The sequence below is a fragment of the Gambusia affinis genome, linkage group LG10, assembly GCF_019740435.1.
Source record: "Gambusia affinis linkage group LG10, SWU_Gaff_1.0, whole genome shotgun sequence".
Lineage (NCBI taxonomy): Eukaryota > Metazoa > Chordata > Actinopteri > Cyprinodontiformes > Poeciliidae > Gambusia > Gambusia affinis.
Genome location: NC_057877.1, coordinates 869,226 through 890,759, shown reverse-complemented (window position 1 = coordinate 890,759; position 21,534 = coordinate 869,226). Strand labels below are relative to the sequence as shown.

The following is a 21,534-nucleotide window of genomic DNA, read 5'->3' as shown; positions in this document are numbered from 1 at the left end:
ATGCAGATTTCCTCGACAAACGACCCTCTCAAGCAAATGAAAACTGAAACAATTCCCTACATCAACTGAGGTTACGTTTTTCTCTGGTTAGACCGACAGCCGGTAAAAGGAAGAGCAGGTCTGCTTTAGAGGAGGACAAAATAGACCTAGATTTACTTACCGTACTCTGGTTTTTACTTCACCTGATGGAAATGTGCAAATGTAAGTAATCTGTAGCAAGGCTTTATTAGGTACTAGCTTTGTTATCCACACCTGCTTAGAAATAAACGAGATGAAGAACATCTGCTGGTGTAGGAGGTGTGATGCTGAGTGGAGTGGGGGAGGGGCAGCAGCAGCTTGCTCCTACTAGATGGGAGGATGCGCTGGAGGACGGGCTGGATAGCCAGCCGGATAATGGGATTTAACAGAACCATATGATCCGGTTCCGACCGTTCCCCCGTTCCTTTCCCCTTTCACACACAAGCCTCGGTGGCTGCTCCGTTGCCACCTTCCGCTTCATTCCGCGTCCCTACAGTCGTTCAGCTTCTGTTCTGCCTGGAGACAGGCGGCGCATCGAGGCGACGCCACCAGAGTCCTGTCGGGCCTGATCAGGTAAATCCAACGGGTCGCTGTGCAGAATCCGTTTCTCTCCCTCTTCCAGGTCCACCGCTGTGAGCTGCAGCAGCCCGGACATGATAGGTCTGGTTCTGCTGCAGTGTTGGATCTATGCGTATGCTGGTGCTGCACTCATTATGGTTCCGAGTGAAAAACAATTTAGGCTTTCTGCCACCTTAGATTAACATTCATCACTTTATAGCTATATTAGAGGTATTGGTCAACAACAAGTATTTCCACGTCCAACAGAGACAAAGAAACGGTTAATGCCTCGTTCTGTTGGTAGTATCCTAGGAGACTAATACGAATAGGCTATAATTCAAAAGATGAAAATGTAAAAAAAAAAAATATGTACGGTTTTTTTTCCCTTCATATTTTCATTTCAGAAAGGGAAATTCACATAGATTTGTTCCAAATAGTGACATGTTTCAAGCCTTTTATAATTTTTTTTATCATGTTGATTATGGCCTAAAGATAATAAAAACCCTAAAATTCAGTGACTTAGAAAATTTTAATATTGTGAAAATGGGAAATATTGGAAACTCATTCAGTTCAATTCAAAAATACTTTATTAATTCCAAAGGGAAATTAAATGTAGCCGAGATGGCTGTTGTCAGAAAAGACCCTCTGCAGCAGTCTGTACTGCACTGAATCTGAAGAAGCCTCTTACTGAAGATACTCTGCCTTCCCAAGACAGTCTCATGAAGAGGATGGTCAGTGTTGTGTATAATTTTCTTGAAGAATCCTTCTTTACATCACCATCTCCAGAGGTTCCACAGTCATCCTCAGAATAGAACCAGCCTTCTTTATCAGGCTGTTGAGCCTTTTTAGTTCTGATGCTGCTGCCCCAACAGATGACAGCAGAATATAAGATGTTCTCAACAACAGATTGATAGAAAATCTACAGCATCTTGCTGAAAACCTTGAACCTTCTTCAACATGTCCAGTGTTGGGAACATATGGTCCAGTCAGAACTCTGATGTATGATGGAGCTTTATTCTTTTTCAGAAGTTCTGATCCAAATAAAAACGACTTCTAAACATTCTAAAGGCAGAACATTTAGTCATCTGGATTTTTATGTCTAAAAAACATGCCTATAATCTACCTGTCTGATTGGATTCATCATAATTTATTAATACATAAAACAGAGTTTCATAAGCATAACAATGGAAATTTATTTCATGTTGTTTGATAGTGTAGTTTCAGTCGGCAATACACCACTGTCAACAGCTATGACTCTCAGGAGGACTTGTCTGCCTGACTACAGTCTGTCAGATTATTGCAGTAGTATTAATCTATGGCTCACCATTCTTCACAATATTGCATGAGTTCATTAATAGTTTTACAAAGATATATTTATGCCCAACTCTTGAAGTTGCACCACAGAGTTTCACCATTGTGCTTGTCATCTGGTATGAACCCCAACCCTGGTTGTGTGCTTCATGGCCTGACGTCTCTAGTTCAGTCTCATCTGTCTGAAGCATGTTGTGCCAGAAGAAATTTGGTTTAGTCTGATGCAACATATACCTCACTTTGTTCTTATTCTGTTTCTCCTTCAATCCTGCCAAACAAGTTGCATTTGTTGTGTCAAAAACTTTAACCTTTGACCTGCTAACTGAGCTCTTGGGTCATTTCTCTGAGATTCACATTCTGACCTTAAATTGGTCCTGCTTGCAGCTGTTTGAGATCTTTTGTTGTGGGGAATAATTGTTCTCCTTGAAGAGTGATGGACCATAGTTGGAAATAGATGGAAACGGCCTGCTAGCCAGACCAAAACAAGAGGGAACACATTTACTTCTCTGAGCTCATTGCTGATTTTTCTCTTCCATGGACTATTAACGCACACCTGGATATGATGTCCAATTGCCCCACAATACCAGGCTGAAACGTTCTCTCTTAAATCTAAATAAAGCAGCGATAGTGTTTAATTTTTAACTTGCCTTTTTTATGATTGTAGTTTTTTGGTTTTATGTGCAGAATATTTCCCTCATCTGTGATCAGTGCTCAGCAATACCTCAACTAAAATAGCAGGTGAAACATGTTTATGTGATGATGGAAACATGTGTTCCAGAAAATAAATGAGATAAAGCAACAAAGTCCTGATGTGATGAGGCTGATGAATGCTCTGCTCTGCGCTCTTCCTCAGTCCTGCCTCTCAATGTTATGGCTGTGGGGTTTGTGCTTCTCTTGTCCCTCCTGCTCCCGTTCCCACACCCATCTCTGGGTGTGTCTCCTCCCTGTCCTGCCGGCTGTCGCTGCTACAGCCTCACTGTGGAGTGTGGCTCCACCGACCTGAGGGACATCCCCAGACTCATTCCTCCTTCCACTCAGGTAGTTCCCTTCTCCGCTTGCCACAGGTTGCTGTTTATTAGTAATAGTGGAAACACAATCACCATCATGTTTTATTGTGCTCCATTTCTGTTCTCAGACCATCTTTCTCCAAGACAATGTGATCAGTCAGATTCGCCAAGTGGACCTCACGCTGCTGAAGCACCTTCATTATCTGTATCTGCAGGTAACAAGCTGACAAACTTAACTCCACTGACATTCTTGCTTAAAGAAGAATGGGATATTGTCAGGTTTCAGCAGTCATGTTTTTTGGAGGAAGCTGGGGTAGCGAGAGAGAACTAGTGGATGCACAGGGAAACATGCAAACTTGGAATTCAATCTTGGGATATCAGGTTTAGATCAGATTAGTGGTATAAATCTGCACATGCTCCAGTATGGTGACTAATGGGTAGGTAGAATCAGTTAACACATGGGCCTGATTTGAAAATATGAAATATGTATACAAATATATTTTAGTTTATTTTCTTTTTCTGTCCCTCCTGCAGAACAACACCATTTCAGGTGTGGAGCCCGGCTCTTTTCGGGACCAGAGCCAGCTGTTGGAGCTCGCCCTGAATGGAAACCGGATCCACTTGCTCACACCGAACATGCTTCAGGGGCTCGAACAGCTCCGCATACTGTACCTGTCAGGAAATGACATCACACGCCTGCTGGACTATACCTTCCAGGGTTTACAGGTAAAACATATCAGAACACACTGAAGCTTTCATGAAGCTACAATTCAATGAATAAATTTGCACATCCTGTATTTCTCAGACGGTGAACAAAGATATGAAACCGAAGAGATTAGATCTGAGAAGTTGTACATATGTACCCTATTAAGACAATCAGTGAGAAACTGACAGTTTTATCTAAACTGTGTCCATGAGGAGAGCCTCCAGGCAGTCTTTAACAGATATGTGCTCATAGCTTGTCAGCAAGAGCAGTTTTCCTATAAAAGTGACAGATGATGCTCTCCACAAATCTTCACATCATTCTAAATTGAAAATGGCACACACTGCCCACTTTATTAGGTACACCTTGCTAGTACCGGGTTTGACCTCCTTTTGCCTCCAGAACTGCTTTAATCCCTCATGGCATATATTCAAGAAGGTACTGGAAACATTCCTCAGAGAGTCTGGTCCATGTTGACATGACAGCATCACGCAGTTGCTGCAGATTTTGTCAACTGCACATCCATGATGTGAATCTCTCATTCCATCACATCCCAAAGGTTCTCTGTTGGATTGAGATCTGGTGACTATGGAGGCCATTTGAGTTCAGTGAACTCAATGTCGTGTTCAAGAAACCAGTCTGAGATGATTCACGCTTTATGACATGGCGCATTATCCTGCTGGAAGTAGCCATCAGAAGATGGGTACACTGTGGTCATAAAGGGATGGACATGGTCAGCAATAATACTCAGGTAGGCTGTGGCGTTGACACGATGCTCAATTGGTACTAATAGGTGCCAGGAAAATATCCCCCATACCAATGTACCACCACCACCAGCCTGAACCGTTGATACAAGGCAGGATGGATCCATGCTTTCATCTTGTTGACACCAAATTCTGACTCTACCATCTGAATGTCGCAGCAGAAAGCGAGACTCATCAGACCAGACAACGTTTTCCAATCTTCTATTGTCCAATGTTGATGAGCCTATATGAATAGTAGTTTCAGTTTCCAGTTCTTAACTCAGAGGAGTGGCACCTGGTATGATCTTCTCCTGCTGTAAACTCTCGAGATGGTTGTGCGTGAAAATCCCAGTAGATCAGCAGTTTCTGAAATACTCAGACCAGCCCGTCTGGCACCAACAACCATGCCACGTTCAAAGTCACTTAAATCACCTTTCTTCTCCATTCTGAAGCTCAGTTTGAACTGCAGCAGATAGTCTTAGCCATGTCTGCATGCCTAAATGCATGGAGTTTGTCAAGAAAATCCGAGATCATCCCACTTCCCCATGCTTGAGATTTTAATTTAACGGTAACAATAAATAAAGTTATTTTTAATATGAATCACTCAAGTGACATCTAGGCCCAACAGTAGACTTAGACATCAATAAAATCAATTTGGTTGTGTGTGTTGTTTCTGTGTCCTGCAAACTTTGCTTTAATTCTACTTTTTTCTATCTAATCATAAGAAATCATAGTCAGACAGAGAGAGTCATGAAACAGGAAGAGCAGGTTTCCTGGAAAAAGAGGAAGTAAGTTTCCAGCCTGCAGATTTATAAAAATAGTTGAGACTATTTCTTATTTCAAAGCATGAAAGTTTTAAAGAATGAAATCTAAACATTTTGAGTAATTGGATAAGATTCAAAGTAAAATACTTATATTAATATTGGTTTACTTATAATAATACTTACACTTACATTAGTGGGTACTCTTACAAGTAAAAAGTAATTGTAATTTTGCTATCAAATAATTAGGATCATGGATTATTCTTGGTTTCTTTTCAGAAAACATCTGTAATAACTCACATTAAGATTATAATAAGAGTAACTGATAAATTATGGTTATCATAACATTATAAATGAATGATAAATCAGAGAAGCTAAAGAAGTTATAAATGTGATTTTTACATTGAACGTGAAATAGTGTAGAAGGTGTAACTGCAATTAAAGATCACTGATGGGTTGGAGGTGGATGGAAGGTGAAAGGTTAAGGGAAAAAGGGGAACCAACAGGAGAGCAGAGATGGTCAATGACTTATTTGGAAACAGGAGAGCAGAGATGGTCAATGACTTATTTGGAAACAGGAGAGCAGAGATGGTCAACGCCTTATTTGGAAACAGGTTGTTGAGCAACCTGAGACATTAGTACAGACATCAGGACACAATGTCTCTAAGACAGTGATGGATATGAGATCATCTGTCCAAGCAGTCAGCCAATGAAATAAGCACAGCAACAGTGCTAGCCAATGCAAATGAACCAAAAGGCTGGATAAACCCTATAAAAGGTGGGTGCAAAAGAGGAACCTTTGGTTGGATCCTCCAGGCAGCTTCGAGTCAAGATCGAGATGGACAAAGAACTCTGCAGCTGAAGAAGAGCCGGGGCCACAGAGCCGAAGACTGTCCTGATCATGGGGACCAACCCGTCTGCCCCGCAACATGTGGCTTCAAATCGCACTTCTCTCATCAGCTGGGTTCAGACCCCAAAGACGAAGATGAAGACCAAGGTAAAGGCAAAGACAAAGACAAAGAACAAAGACAAAGAAGAAGAACTGATGTCTTCCTTCCTGCCAGCACCCAAGTCCTGTGTGACCTCACCATCCATGAGGAGAAGAAAGCTCATCAGACCTACAGAGATCCCTGCCTTCGTCGACCAACATCCTCCTCCTGCTGCAACACCTCCTTCATCATCAGGCCAGGTCTGGGGTTCGAAAAGCCAAACTCCGTCCGTCTCTCTCAAAGGTTCCCTTTTTAGTTTTCAGTGTCAGCATTAGGGAAAGATAGACTAGATGATTGATTTTTCTTATTTGATTATTTCTGCTACTGAATTAAGCTGTACTGACCCTTGCAAAATTGCCTTACTAATAAAATATTTAGCATAAAGAAAATCTTAAAGGTGTTGTGGACATTCAATTAATGAGTCACCTTAACGTTTTTTGATGGTTGTACAATAGCTCTGATGTTTGATTCTGGAGAGGAAGAGCTGGAAAATGTTTTATTGGTTTATTGGTTCCTAATAGCCCATATTTAAAACATCATCCTTGGGACTCGCCTGAGTCACTAAAACCAACCTGGTTCAGTAACAAGAGCAAATTGTAATAAAAGAGAAGGAGCGACCGTTAACAGGTGAGCTCTGTGAAACTAGTTGGCTGCAGGCTGCTCAGTCTGGCTAATTCACAGGGGGAAGAAGGGTGGGACACCTGGATGGAGGTCGTCAGAAACCAGGCGAATCGTTTCTCGATGCCAGCTTAAACAGAGTTTACTTCAGTTCTGGACAGGTTAAATCCCAGCAGATTTAGGAAACTCAATTAACCCGTTAGATGGAGAGCTGGTACCACATCTCCCCTCTCAGAAGAGGAAGTAGAGAGTGAGTGAGTAGAGAGAGAAGGAGGGGGGAGATGTTGTGCAATAACAAGTTGCTGCCAATCACTTCATTAATGAGCAGTTGAACAGGTGTATGTAATAATGTGGCCGGTGAATGTACAAGGAATGATGAAAGTTTTAGAGCAAATAGCAGAGGTTCACACCACAGTGTTTTTCTAGATCAGTTGAAGCTGTTCAGAAACATCAGTATGTGATGACACACCACCCAAAACCAGGTCATGCAAAAAGCATCATGGAACATGGTTTAGTTTATTGAAGCATAATGGAACACAAATAGGAACTAAAGTCTGCTGAAATTCATTGATCTGAAATTATTCCATAATGATTATGCTTATACAGTACCTTCTGCTCATGTTGCTGTTTTAAAGTGTGTATTTATCCCCAGCGTCTGCAGGAGCTCCACTTGCAGCAGAACAGCATAGAGACGATAGCAGACAAGGCTCTGTTTGGTTTGACTTCTCTGGCTCTGCTGGACCTGAGCAGGAATAACCTCCACACCATTGGTCCTACATCCCTGCAGCCGCTGGTTAGCCTGCAGGTACTGCGGATTACAGGTGAGACTAGATTTTTTTTCAAAACTTCAGACATACAAGAATGAAATAAACATCGAACACACATAGAGAATACTTTGTGCAGAAAATAGACCAGAATCATATCTGAACAAGGTATTAACAAGACTCTCCACACAAGAGGCATGTTGAAGTTGTCATCAGAAAAAAAAACTTTACCACAAACATTTGATCATTAAAACAAGATCGGAGAAAGAATTCTAAAAAGTAACATTGACCCAATGAAGGGAATAAAGAATCGGGGTGAAAGGTTCATATCGTCCAGTCCTCATTAACAGACAGGCAGCTGAATTCTGAACCAGCTGTAGACGTTGAGTAAGAGACTATTCAATCTCACAAAACTGGGAGTTGCAGTAATAAAAAATTATTAACCCTTCCAAGGACATTATGAGGAAGATAATTCTTGACTTTACTAATAATTCTAGATAATTCTACACTGGACTACTGCATTTCAATATTCTTAATTACTTGGGTAGAGTTGTCTATCATAAACTCTGGGATGGCATACCAGCACAAGAGTTTAAAGGAAAGTAATCTGGTTTACCTTATGGAAGAGACAGTTCTTTAATTTTTGGAACTATAGACCTAATTAAGAATTCTTATGGTTCACTACTGTCTCTGTCTCTGTGTTGCTTTGTTGTAGATAACCCCTGGCGCTGTGATTGTGCTCTCCACTGGCTGAGGAGGTGGATTGATGAAGATGGTCAGCGTCTGCTCAGCTCTGCTGAACGCCGGCTGGTCTGCAATGAGCCGCCACGTCTTTCCCACCTCAGCCTTGTGGAAGTCCCACTCAACAGCCTGGTGTGTATCCCTCCAGTAGTTCAGCTGGAACCAAGAAGGTTGGCAGTCCATCTGGGGGAGAGCCTCAGGGTGTCCTGCCATGCCTCTGGCTATCCTAGGCCACAAGTAAGTATCCCACAGCAGTTTTGTCAACATTTAAATAAGTTTATCGGCAGGAATGTGTATTAGAGATTCATTTCCATCTAAACCTAATTAATAATTAGGAATATAAGGAATATATTATAGTTACAAACTCCATAACAGGTATGACTTACTTTCAGACTTTTAGAAAGAAATTTGAATACACACTCACTGTTTGGAAATCATTTGTTGTGTCAGTCTGAAAACGCTCAGACTGACCCTAACTGATGTTTGTTATTATCTAATATTTCTCTCCATTATATAGGATATAGGATATATATTATATTTTGGAGGTTGGTGGGGGTTATTAGCCAGTTTTTGTTAAATACACTTCTGTATGTGTTCGCTCTGCTTTATCTCCGTGTTCACATTTTATTGTGAATAACTGCCATGTATAACACTGCTGTCTCCATTGTTCTGTTTTTGTTTGTCTTTTTAATGGAGACTCTGGGGTGTTGCTTTGTTATGGGTTTATTTTTGGTTGTGGGGAAGACCTTCTCAGCTCTTTATGGTTGTTTTTATTTTTATTTCTTTAAATGGTTAATACCAATATGACAGGACCAGGCACATCTCTTTGTTTCTCTTTGTTCCCTGTTAGAAGATCAATAGTTTTTTTCCCGTCTCAAGCGGTTAAAACCTTCTGTAGTGTTTTTACAAGAGACTCATCTTCGCATTAAGGATCACAATAGGTCACGTTGCTCTTGAATGAATCAGGTTTTTCATTCTGATTTTAATTCCAAATCAAGAGGAGTAGTTAATCAATTGTACTATTGATTAGTAAAACAGTGCAGTTCTCGCCCACTGACGTTATAACTGATAACTATGGCAGGTATTTGATAGTTGCTGGAGTATTGATGCAGAAAAAGGTTCTTCTGGTGAACATATATGCTCCAAACATTGATGATGCTGAGTTTGCAAATAGATTATTGAGTAGCCTCCCGTTTTTGGATTCTCATTTGCTCATTTTGGGGGGGCGACTTAAATTGTGTCATTGATCCAGAGTTAGACCGATCTAATCCCCGTAAATTAACTAAATCTTTAATGGTTCAAGCATTCTCTGATTTCATGAGGCAGAGTGGTCTTATTGACCCGTGGAGATCCCGAAACCCAACCAGTGAAAAATTTCTTGTTTTTCCATGATGCACTACTCTTATTCCAGAATTGATCATTTTTTTATTGACCAAGCTCTCAATTCATGTGTAGTTTCCTCTCATTATTTGAGTATAATGATATCAGACCATGCTCCGTTATTATTAGATATTCAATTGACATCTTATAAATGTAGTCGACCATTGTGGCGGTTTAATTCTCTTTTACTGGCAGATGAAGAATTTTGTGACTTTATTTCTAATGCAATTGATGAGTTTCTGGTGTTTAATAAGAATGATTCCAGTGTTTGTCCACTTCCACACTGTTATGGGAAACATTTAAGTCCTATCTCAGAGGACAAATAATTTACTACACATCTCTGTCTAATAAAAGACATAACTCAAGGCTTACTGAATTGACAATAGCCGTTGCTAAACTTGATCAAAGATATGCCATAAATCCCTCACCAGAATTATTTAAAGAGTGTATGGGTGTTCAATCAGAGAAAGATTTAATTTCTACCAAAGAAGCTGAACCCTTACTTTTACACAGTAAAGGTTCATATTATGAATATGGCAACAAGGCTGGCTGTTTATTGGCACATCAGTTACGGCGTCACGTCAACTCTCATATAATACATAGTATTCAAAGTACTCAACAGGTAATTACAATCGACCCCACCGAAATTAATGACACTTTTAAATCATTTTACTCTTCCCTATATTCATCAAAATTTCCCACAGTAGTTAAGAAAACCTTCAAGAAAGATTACATTGCATTTATGAATGACATGCTATTTAATGGATATGCTGAAATTGTACCTGCTGATCAGTTAATGGGCAATGAGGGAAAGGTGTGGTACATACCCCACCATGGTGTTTCTCACCCCCGAACAGGCAAACTGAGAGTTGTTTTTGACTGTGCTGCAACATTCAAGGGAACCTCACTGAACTGCCAGCTGCTACAAGGACCTGATCTGACCAAGTCAGTTGTGGGAGTTGTTCTGCATTTCAGACAAGAGCCAATAGCAGTTATGGCAGATATTCAAGCAATATTCCACCAGGTTCATGTTCCAGAGAAACACAGAGACTGTCTTTGCTTCCTCTGGTGGCCCAATGGTGACACGTCCCAGGTTCCACAAGAATATCAGATGACAGTACATCTGTTTGGAGCAGTGTCCTCGCCGAGCTGTGCAAATTATGCATTAAGGAGAACAGCAGAAGACAATGCTCAGCAGTTTCCAGCTGAAGTGGTCAGTACAATAAAACATAATTTTTATGAGGATGATTGCTTAAAATCCTTGCCTACAGAAGAGAAAGCAATAAAGTTTGCTCTAGATTTGACAACTCACTGTAATAAAGGAGGATTTAAGCTCTCAAAGTGGCTCAGTAATAGTCCAGCAGTTCTGCAAACCGTTTCAGACAACATCAAAGCAAAGAAAATGTTGGAAATGGATCTGGAGCTTCCAATGGAACGGGCACTTGGATTGCAATGGTGCATTCAAAGAGACTCCTTCAAATTCAAAGCTTCACTTCAAGACCGGTTCCACACAAGAAGAAGAATACTGTCAGTAGTGAGTTCACTGTATGATGCCTTGGGGTTCCTTGCTCCCTTCATTTTCACTGCCAAACTGCTTTAACAAGAGCTCTGCAGGAGAAACCTGGGCTGGGATGATGCAGTTCACCATCATTTTTCCCAGCAATGGACTGACTGGCTGGATGACCTGAAGAGGATCTCAAATTTTGAAGTGAGTCGCTGCATTAAACCTAAAAATCTTGGTCCTGTTACAGCGCAACTCCACCATTTCTCTGATGCCAGCCAAGTGGGGTATGGTACAGTGTCATATATAAGATTGCAAAGTGACCATCAAGGGCATCTGGCATTTCTCCTAGGAAAGGCCAGAGTCGCTCCTCTCAAGCAGACAACTATTCCTCGACTGGAGCTCACTGCCACCGTTCTTGCTGTTCAAATGGATCAACTGCTTCACAGAGAATTACATGTTGAACTGGAGACATCTGTTTTTTGGACTGACAGCACCACTGTCCTAAAATACATCTGCAGCAAAGCAAAGAGGTTTCATACCTTTGTTGCAAACAGAGTGTCCATCATTAGAGAAGCTACACAAGCTAACCAGTGGAGATATGTGAGTTCCAAAGATAATCCAGCAGATGACACAACAAGAGGGATGAAAGCAGAGGACTGTTTGGAGCACAGCAAATGGATTAATGGTCCTGAGTTTCTGTTCGAGTCTGAAAACAGATGGCCCACGCTGGAGGTAAAGTATGACTCACTTCCTGCTGATGATTCTGAAATAAAAAAGGAAGTGACTGTTAATGCTGTTGTTGAGGAGGCTAAAAACCCTACCAGTTTTTTCATCTCCTACTTCTCATCCTGGATGAAGCTAAAAACATCTGTAGCTTGGGTTTTAAAGCTCAAAGAACTCCTCCTTCAGCTGTCTCAGAAAAGAAAAGAGTTTTCTTCCATGATACATCAGTCTACAGACGATGCAAACATTAAAGAGCAAAAAGTGTCGCAAAAGATGCAGCAGTTTAAAACCATGCTGAAAATCCAGTGTTGGACATTTGAAGATCTGGCTACAGCATTATTCTCTTTGAACAGCATCACAGGTTTCGACCAGAGATCAGCTCACTCAGAGCCAACAAGACCGTCTCTAAAGACAGCCGGCTGTATAGACTTGATCCAGTGGTCAATAATGGAGTCCTCAGAGTGGGCTGACGTCTCAGAAGAGCTGCTATGCCATCTGAAATCAAGCATCCGGTCATCCTGTGTAAAAACACTAATGTGGCAACATTAATTCTGCATTACATTCACAATCTGCTTGGTCATGCAGGAAGAAACCACATGTTGTCCAGGCTGCGTCAGAGATACTGGATAATCAGTGCAAACTCTGCTGCCAGAAAGAGCTTGTCTGACTGCATCACCTGCAGAAGAAATAGAGGAAAGGTTTTGGAACAAAAAATGGCTGACCTGTCCCAGGAAAGGGTAAAACCAGACAAACCTTCATTTTCAGATGTTGGTGTTGATTATTTTGGCCCCATTGATGTTAAGAGAGGCAGAAGTCTTCTCAAACATTATGGAGTATTATTTACTTGCCCAACTAGTCGTGCCGTTGGAAGTAGCTCATACCTTTGACACTGATTCTTGCATTAATGCAATCAGAAGATTCATCTGCAGACGTGGTCCAGTCTCTTCCATCAGATCAGTTAATGGGACAAATTTTGTAGGAGCCAATAGAGAGCTAAAATTGTCTATTATCTATAATTGTCTGGCTGCCTTAAACCAGAGTAAAATCCAAAAAGTTCTGGTCCAGGATGGCACAAACTGGCATTTCAATATACTTGCAGCTTCACATCAAGGTGGGATCTGGGAGCGCTTGATTCGTTCAGTTAGGAGCGTACTCACCTCAGTTCTAAAACAGCAGGTTGTGGATGATGAAACACTGCAAACTGTTTTCTGTGAGGCTGTGAAAGGTTTTACACCAGTGTGAGTTATCATGTGTTTCATCAAGTTACTGTTTTGAGAAAATGTTTTATCAAAATTTTACAAGAATATAATTTTTCTCCTGCGTGAGCTTTCTTGTGCTTTTTTTGTTTTGAAGTGTCAGTTCTGCTTTTCTGTTCTTTGGTTTTCTCATATCTTTCCTTTGGTTTCTGTTCTTCCTTTTTCTTTTTTCCCGGGTTTCAGAATTGCTTCCTTCCTGATCCTGGTTCTCAGCTTCTGGAGAGCCAGGAGAGATGAGTTGGTTCCTCTGTGGTTCTGTTTCATTGAGAACCTCTTCCTCTTTACACACACAACATTATGGGAGATCTGGACAAAAAGACAAAACAAAAGCTTTTAAATGTCAATCAAACAAGGAACCATTCACTTTAATATCTTGATCCATCAAAACAGGATTTTCTTGGGTTATTCTAAAATTACAATCTTACAAGAGTGAACATTAACTCAACCCTTGAGGTTCTTCTAACCAGACTGGAATTAGATGCGAGTCAAAATTTCCTATTATGGGCCTCCAGGTGAGCAAACAAGATGGCGATAGCTTAAACAGTATGGTACTTTGAGTAAAGATAAGACTGCCAGGGATCACAATTTAGATATTATATGATGAATAGTAAACAGTCCTTGTCAAAGTCATTCGTTCTCTGTATTTAATATTTAAAATTGGAGCTGATTCTTTAAACAGCAATCATTTGCCTGTCTCCACCTCTCTTTAACCTGACTCAAACTGTAATTGTCATATTACATGATCAATAATTGTCCAGATTGCAGTTAAATTTTAAGTCCATTTTTAAACATTTACAGCTCGGGCGGATTTGTTATTCCACAGACCTTTAGTTTGGTGTAAAAGCTCTCTAAGTTCAACGCCCCTTAACCAGTCTCCAACTATTTTTTAATATATATCCAACTTAATTCAACCTGTATCATCAGTAAAACGTGAAGGTGTTTCATATCTATCTGGTCTGATCTTCGGTATCCGGCTGAAATCCAGCAATCTGCGCTGATCCTCTATCTCTTCCTCGATCTAGACGTTTATTTCTTTCCCCTCTGTGAATGTTTCTTCAGCAGGAGTTATTTGCTCATTGATAAACTCTCTCTAAGGCTGAACTGAAGAGATTATTTGCTGTAAAATGCAATACAAGATAACTATTAGAAGTACAGCCGCTACACAGGGCTAATGCACATCCGTCTTAGCAACAGTTATTGCTTAGCTAGCAAAGGTCATCTGTTTATCTAACGCATATTTATAAAAACACATGGTCAAACACAGGTGATATTTCCTCAATTTTATGTAATATATAAACCACCCTATAATTGCTGTTGGATTCAGAAAGGAAGCGAGTTTCTCCAACTACATACACACTACTTGTTACTGCCTTCCTGCTCTGAACACGGTAATAGTGAAGAAATTTAAACGGGGCCTGCCAAAGCATACCCGTCGGTCTGGACCTGACGTTCCGACGCTGAAAGTTAGCATCGACGCCATAGAAAGCTGCAGCGCGATTAATGGCATGAGGAAAATCACGAGAACGTCGACTGACATGGACTTGCGCCATTCAGCGTGTTAAAATGAGCATATGAGCTAAAATTAGCCAAAATGCTAACATTTTGGCTAAACATTAGCATTAGCGAAGACGTCTGGCATTTTTGCTAAAATCAGCCAAAATTAGCAAAATGCTAAATTTTGCTAATTAATGCTAATTAACTAAATTAGCATTTAGCTAATTTTCGCTAATGCTAAGATTAGCTAAAATTAGCATTAGCTTATGCTAATTTTAGCATGTAGCTTATGCTAATTTTAGCATTTAGCTAAATTGCATTTAGCATTTTAGCTAAATGTTAACATAAGCTAAAATGCACGTTAACATTTTGACTAACGTAAGCCAAAATGCTGTCAGTAGCATGAGGGGCATCACTAGCATGTTGTCCATGATTAACTTACTCCAGTCAGTATACTAAACATGGCTAATAAGTAAGAAAATAGGTAATAGCTTATTTAAGTTAACAGGCTAATGCTAACAAACTGCCTAAGCTTCACTAAATAGTATTCAATAGTGTGTGGAAAGTCACAAGCATCTTCAATAACATGGGCTTGCACCATTCAGTATAATAAAGTAAGTGTATGAGCTAAAAATTGCCAAAATGCTAATGTTAGCTTGAATGCTGTGAGTAGCAGGTGGGGCATCACTAGCATGTTGTCTGTACTTTACTTACTCCATTCAGCATGGTTAATAAGTCAGAAATATAGGTAATAGCTTATTTAAACTAAAAGGCTAATGCTAATGAACTGCCTTGTTTTGCAAAAAGATAATGTAGAATAATATTGCACCACCTGCAGCAGTGCACTAACTTGAGGGTGATATTGAGGCTTTTATTTTGAAATTTTCAGTAAGCTTCATCTTAAATGGCCACACTAATTCAATGTGTAACAGTGCTGTGGATGAACCAGTCAAATAAAGCCAAAACCAGCAATTACATGATGTAAAAATTGTCAAGGCTTTTATTTTGAATTTTTTCAAAAAAAATCTTCAATACAAAAGTCCAAACTAATCCCATGTGTAACAGTGATTGGGTTAAATCTGTACTATAATGATCAAAACACAAGTAGTTCTAAATGGCAGTTCCTCCTCTGTTTTCCGTTGCTATGGTAATTAATTGTCTGCCATCAACTGCCAGCTGGCAGTTGATGGCAGACAGACAAGCAGTTGATGAAACAGACTTCTCTGTTTGAGCTAGAAAATCCTGTCGCATCACTGTATTCTGAAGCACATTGACAGAAAACCATAAGCCCTAGAGAAATTCCGAAAACATTTTTCTGGAGCAGACATGCGTATCAATGTCATGACCGAGTGTTATACCAGTAGGGCGATAATTGTGACCATGAGGGCGATTTAAAAAATGATTTGGGTTGAAAATGGCACTCAGTTTCTTCACTCTAAGGCGTGGCGGCTCCACTGTAGTTTTTCCAAAAAATCAAAAAAGTTTTGGTCGCTTAGAGACAATTTATGGACAAACCGTAAATGGTGTCGGCATGCCGTCTTCACTTCAGAAGAGATGAGGGATGTATCTACAAAATTAAATTTAAATGGCATTTCTAAGTGAATGTATGACGACACAGGAAGACCTCAAAAAAAGTGTATTTTTAGGATTTAGTGACTGCCTGGCCACATACACAACAATGGAGCAGCTGGTGAGGTCATCAGTGTTCTGGGGTCGTTTTTTGCTTTTTTTGTCACCATGTTAACTCTTTTTCCCACTAAAAATAATAGCTCCCCTCCCGGGATCAAGCTGCACATTGTGATACCACTTTTGTAGGGGCGCACGAGCCGCATTCAGGATGACGGAAGAAGAACCAAATAATAATATTAAAGAGACACCTTTCTGAGCGCTCTGCCATTGCTCTGCCACTAACACGTCACTCAGTGTGGAAATCGATATTCAACAGAACACAATAACATAACATAGAGTATATTACTAACATCATCAGCTTACCTGTAAATCAAAATGTCTCTATTAGGAGTACAGCTACACAGCGCTCATAAAAATCCGTGTTAGCGACCGTTATCTCTGAGCAACGGTCATCTTTATTGGTGGTGGTGGATATGAGGTTCCATTTGTGTCAAAATAAAGTTGAAGTCGTATATGTACCCTAACCCAGCAGAGGTGGAGAGCTCCAGCAGAATGAAAGAATGAACATCTGATGTCTCATTCTTATTTCAGGCCAAATCAAGATCTGGAATGTTCTCAAAGGCCCAGGTGTGGCAGAATGTATTGATAAGATGGTCTATTAAGAAGTTGTTAGAATATCCTAACTTTCCCTGCATTTGATGTTTCTTAAAATTAACTTCTAATCATATCACACTGATATAATTTGACAACATACAGTTAAAAACTAATTTGCATTGAATGATAAAATAATATTTAAGCACACAACTGTTATCTTTAAGTTCTATTTATGTGGCCATCTGGAGTCTAAAGTACCATATAAATAATTCCTTTGGGCTGGAATTGTCAGACTCTTGGTTAAAAAAAATGCACAAATCATACATCTGTTGCTTCTTTTGCTAGTAAGGTGTGTGTTATGATGAGTATTTCTTTTCAGCAAGGGCACTCAAAGCCTCTACATGTTTGCAGGTGACTTGGAAGAAAGCATCTCAAAGTCAAGTGGTGGACTCCCCTCGAGGCCTGGTTCAGGATCTGGGTGCTAGAGGAGGGGAAGGGTCAGAGGAGCCGTTTGTAGGCAGAGTTAGCCTCCAGAAGACTGCCGGCGAGTACTTTGACCCTGATACTGGCAGTGGCATGCTGTTCCTCAGTAATGTGACTGTGGCCCATGCAGGTTTTTATGAATGCGAGGCCTGGAATGCAGGAGGTGTAGCCCGGGTGACTTTTCAGCTTGCTATCAACTCATCCACTTCTTCCTCAATCTGGGCCTCATGGTCTCAGGTTTCCTCAGCGTACTCCCCAGCTTGGCCCCGGCTGAGGAACAGCAGCCCGGTTTTGGGTTCTGATGTGAGCCGGGAGCCGCTATATGCTCTGGGCAGCATGGCCTTCAGTGCTCTGGGAGCTGCCACTCAGACTGCCATCGCTGTGGGCATCTCCCTGCTGGCTTTGACTGCTCTGCTGCTAGTAGCCATGATCTACAGCCGACATCACCAGCGGGACAAGGACGCCGATGGTGCTGAAAAGGTGCATATTGTTCATTCTATGACTTACCCAGCAGCTCGCAGCATGCTGCTTGAGGAGCTGTAACTGGTAAATACATTTTGTGGATGGTTTGAAGCAACATAAAACAAATAAAACAAAAACTAATCTGGAACAACAATTAGAAGAACAAACTTTCCCAAAAGTACAGGAATATGAAGTCCTTTTAACTGTATCACAAAATGTCTATTTTAAAGATAGTTGGTTTCTTCTCTCTTTATTATCTAATTCCTCATGTTTCATACAAACTGGTTAATAGCCAAATAAATTTCAATTCAGTTCACGTTATCAAAAAATTTTAATGTGTTAAAGTGTAATATTTCTTGTGAGTCATCAGAAATTGATACAGTTATTTAATGGAAGGATTACGTACAATAACGTATTTGAAGCTTCTATTTTTTGAAGTTTTAATGACTATGGCTTACATGTAAAAACCCCCTCAAAATTCAGTGTCTCAGAAAATTAGAATATCAAATTAAAGTAGACCAATAAAAGTGGATGTTTTAAGCATAACGGTCAGGCTTCTGAAAACTATGTACATCTCCATGCATCAATACTTGAGTAGGCCTCTGCCTACTGCATCAACGTAATTCATGTAGTTTTGCCTGGTCCAATGGACATGCTGTTATAATCAAATTCAAAAATACTTTATTGATCCAAAAGGGAAATTAAATATTGCTGTAAATCATGTTAATTCAAATTCAACAAAGAGTTATTGTGGATGGTGATGGCTGGGAAAAAGAAGGGTCTCCTGTAGCAGTTTTTCTTGCATCAAACTTGAAGAAGCCTCTGACTGAAGACACTCCGTTAATCTAAATCAGTCTCATGAAGAGGATGGTCAGTGTTGTCCATAATTTTCTTGATTTTATGGAAAATCCTTCTTTGCATTGTCATCTCCAGAGGTTCCACAGTGGTCCCCAGAACAGAACCAGCCTTCTGTATCAGGTTGTTAAGCCTTTTTAGGTTCCTGGTTCTGATGCTGCTGCCCCAACAAATGACGGCAGAAGAGAAGATACTCTCAACAACAAACTAATAGAAGATCTGCAGCATCTTGCTGCAAACCTTGAAGGATCTTATCTTTTTCAACATGTCCAATCTGCTCTGACCCTTCTTATAGACACTTCACTCCAGTCCAGTCTGTTGTCCAGACAAACACCAAGGTATTTGTATTCCTCAGCCAGCTCCAAATTTTCTCCCATGATGGAAATAGGGTTTTAACTTTGACCCTGTTCTTCCTGCTCATCTCCTATGTTTTGATTTTATTTAAGATGAGATGATTGTTTCCACACCATGACACAAAGCACTCCACCAGATCTCTATACTCTGCTTCTTATCCATCTCTGATACACCAGACAGCTGCTGAGTCATCTGAGTATTTCTGGAGATGAGAGAAGTCTGAAGTGTACGGAGTTAAAGAAATGGTACAATGCCCTTTGGTGCTCCTGTGCTACTGATCATCTGGTTAGACACACAGTCCTTCAGTCTCACAAACTGTGGTCTGTTTGTCAGGTAGTCATAGATCTTCTGCTCTGCTGTCTTTTGAACTGTCAAAACAGTTCAGACTGAATTGTGTTAAATACACTGGAGAAATCAAAGAACATGATTCTCACAGAGGATCACAGGAATATAAGGAATAAACAAAAAGGACACAAAGAAAATTAACCATTAAAAAAACTTGCATCAAACTTGAAGTTTTTTTTAACTTCATTTTTGTGTTTTCAGTTTGTGTTTGTGTTTTCAGTATCTTGAGAAATATGCTGTCACTGTCATCTGCTTTGTCCAGATGACAGTGGATTTATGAAGCTTCATGAAGCAGTGCTTGGCCCACTCTGGAGGGCCAACAGGAGTCTTTCCTCCTTCATGATGTGGAAGGACAAAGATGCGGTCAACCTGTAACAATGCTCTGGTGTAATGAAAGCCTATATTGCTTTGATAGCTGCCTTTAGGTCAACTTCCTTGTTGGGTCTTGTCCACATTCCAGAGATATTCTGTGGGGTTAAAGGTCAGGAAGGAACTTTTGGTACATTGACATCAGCATCTCCATACAGCTTGTCAGCAGAGGGTCGCACAATGAGCAGATAATTGAGCATCAGCCCAGTTCCTCTGACCTTGTCTCTGGTTTAAGAGTGGCTATTCGTCTGTGTGTACCTCTACTGGAATGGATTTCACTTGACAATCTTCCCAAGGCTGCAGTTTTCCCTTTTGCTGCTGCATCTTTTTCTACCACACTGCTTCCTTCCATTCAATTTCTCAGTTTTTTGATAATGTGCTTAGTAGATATATAGAACTCAGAACAACCGGGTTCTTCACCACCTTGTGAAGGTGTCCATGAGTGTCTGCTGTTCAGCAGTGTTCCCCATGGTTGTAGCTGACTGAGCGAGTGAGAAACCAATTTTAGGGTCAGAAAAGCTTAATAGGAGTTTGTAGTTACTTAGCTGACTAGGTTGTGACACAATGAGTTTCCAATATTTCACTTGTCACGTTTTTAAGAGATACTGAATTTGTTTTTGTTATCTGTAAGCCATAATTATCATTATTTCAATAAATAAAGGCTTGAAATGTGTCAATCTTCCTTTTTAAATTTCTTAACTATTATTCAGCTTGTTTGCTTTGTAAGTTGTAGAGTAACCTTTTGCTATAGTAACTAAAACAGTTCACTCTGCCTATAGTGGATGAAATATGGAATGGAACATTAATGTTACTACCCAGCAGTTTTTTAGGCTGAAAAAATATTTGTAGAAATATCTTAGACATTTCAATAGACATGTTTATATGAATTAAACTGATAAATGTATACAACAGGCTATTTGAAAAGTGTGAACCTCAAGTTTTCCATTACTTCTGTACCCCAAAAGTGATCAAGGTGAATTTTAACCAGCAGGAGGAGAGTATCCTGTACGTGAATGACTACTCTGACGGCCCCACCACCTTTGCCCAGCTAGAAGAGTACCGTGATGAACAAGGCCATGAAATGTATGTACTGAACAGAGCCAAGCCTGTGCTTCCCCCGCCAGTCTCCACTACTGATCTGGACTGCCACGCACCATCCAACACCTCCAGCCAAACCATGTCCATTGGGCCAGGCAAAACTACAAATCCCACTGTCCCTCAGAACAAACAGGAGCAGCAAGAGATTGACATTCGAACCACAAGACGCATTGCAGGGGAAGGAGGGGAAGCAGAGCCTATTATCACATCAGAGGCTGAAGGGTTGTTTCTCAACCACACTGGGGTGTTTATGGAATCTCAAATAGCTTATGAGATCCACTGCTAAAGGACTGCAGACAAACAGAATTGTACCTTAAAAAACCTCATTGTTTAATTTAGCAATGAAGGATAAAGGCTCCCCCTGCTGAAGTGTTCAGGAACACTAGGACAGACCTGAACAATCCTGAATAAGATAAAGCTCAACCTGAAAACAGTTCAACCTTAACACAGAACTGCACTCAGATAGGCTATTGGGTTACCTGCTATTAAGTAGCAGGTAACCCATGAGACGGGGGAGCTGATCTCCAGAGCTCCCCTCTGGAGCTGATCTCATCCATGACAGCAGAAGACCTATACTATTACTGTGGAAAGAAACTGGTAAAAAGTTAACCACACTATAAAGTTTCTCCTGTTACGTTCTAGGGAAAGCTTGTGTGGTCGAATAACATGTTCATCGATGTACAGAAACTTTGTTGAACCACTAGAAGGATGTACAGTTAGATCAGGTGGATAAAAATAGAGTTTTGTAGTTATAGATAAAATATTTGAAATCTGA

General features: G+C 40.4%; 1 protein-coding gene across 3 annotated transcripts; it reads left to right on the top strand.

The window, feature by feature from the left end:
• The first annotated feature begins 348 nt into the window (after positions 1–348).
• On the top strand, positions 349–21,534 carry LOC122838377 (leucine-rich repeat-containing protein 24-like). Of its 3 annotated transcripts, XM_044128984.1 has the most exons (9): positions 351–591; positions 2,572–2,625; positions 2,741–2,925; positions 3,023–3,109; positions 3,429–3,620; positions 7,361–7,529; positions 8,188–8,450; positions 17,205–17,756; positions 20,650–21,534. In XM_044128984.1, exons 3-9 carry the CDS (start codon positions 2,758–2,760, stop codon positions 21,043–21,045), a joined length of 1,827 nt encoding a protein of 608 aa, XP_043984919.1. In that variant the 5' UTR covers positions 351–591; positions 2,572–2,625; positions 2,741–2,757; the 3' UTR covers positions 21,046–21,534. The 3 variants fall into 3 exon arrangements, with proteins under 3 accessions (XP_043984920.1, XP_043984919.1, XP_043984918.1); XM_044128985.1 differs by lacking the exon at positions 2,572–2,625 and having other exon boundaries at positions 349–591; positions 20,653–21,534; XM_044128983.1 differs by lacking the exon at positions 2,572–2,625.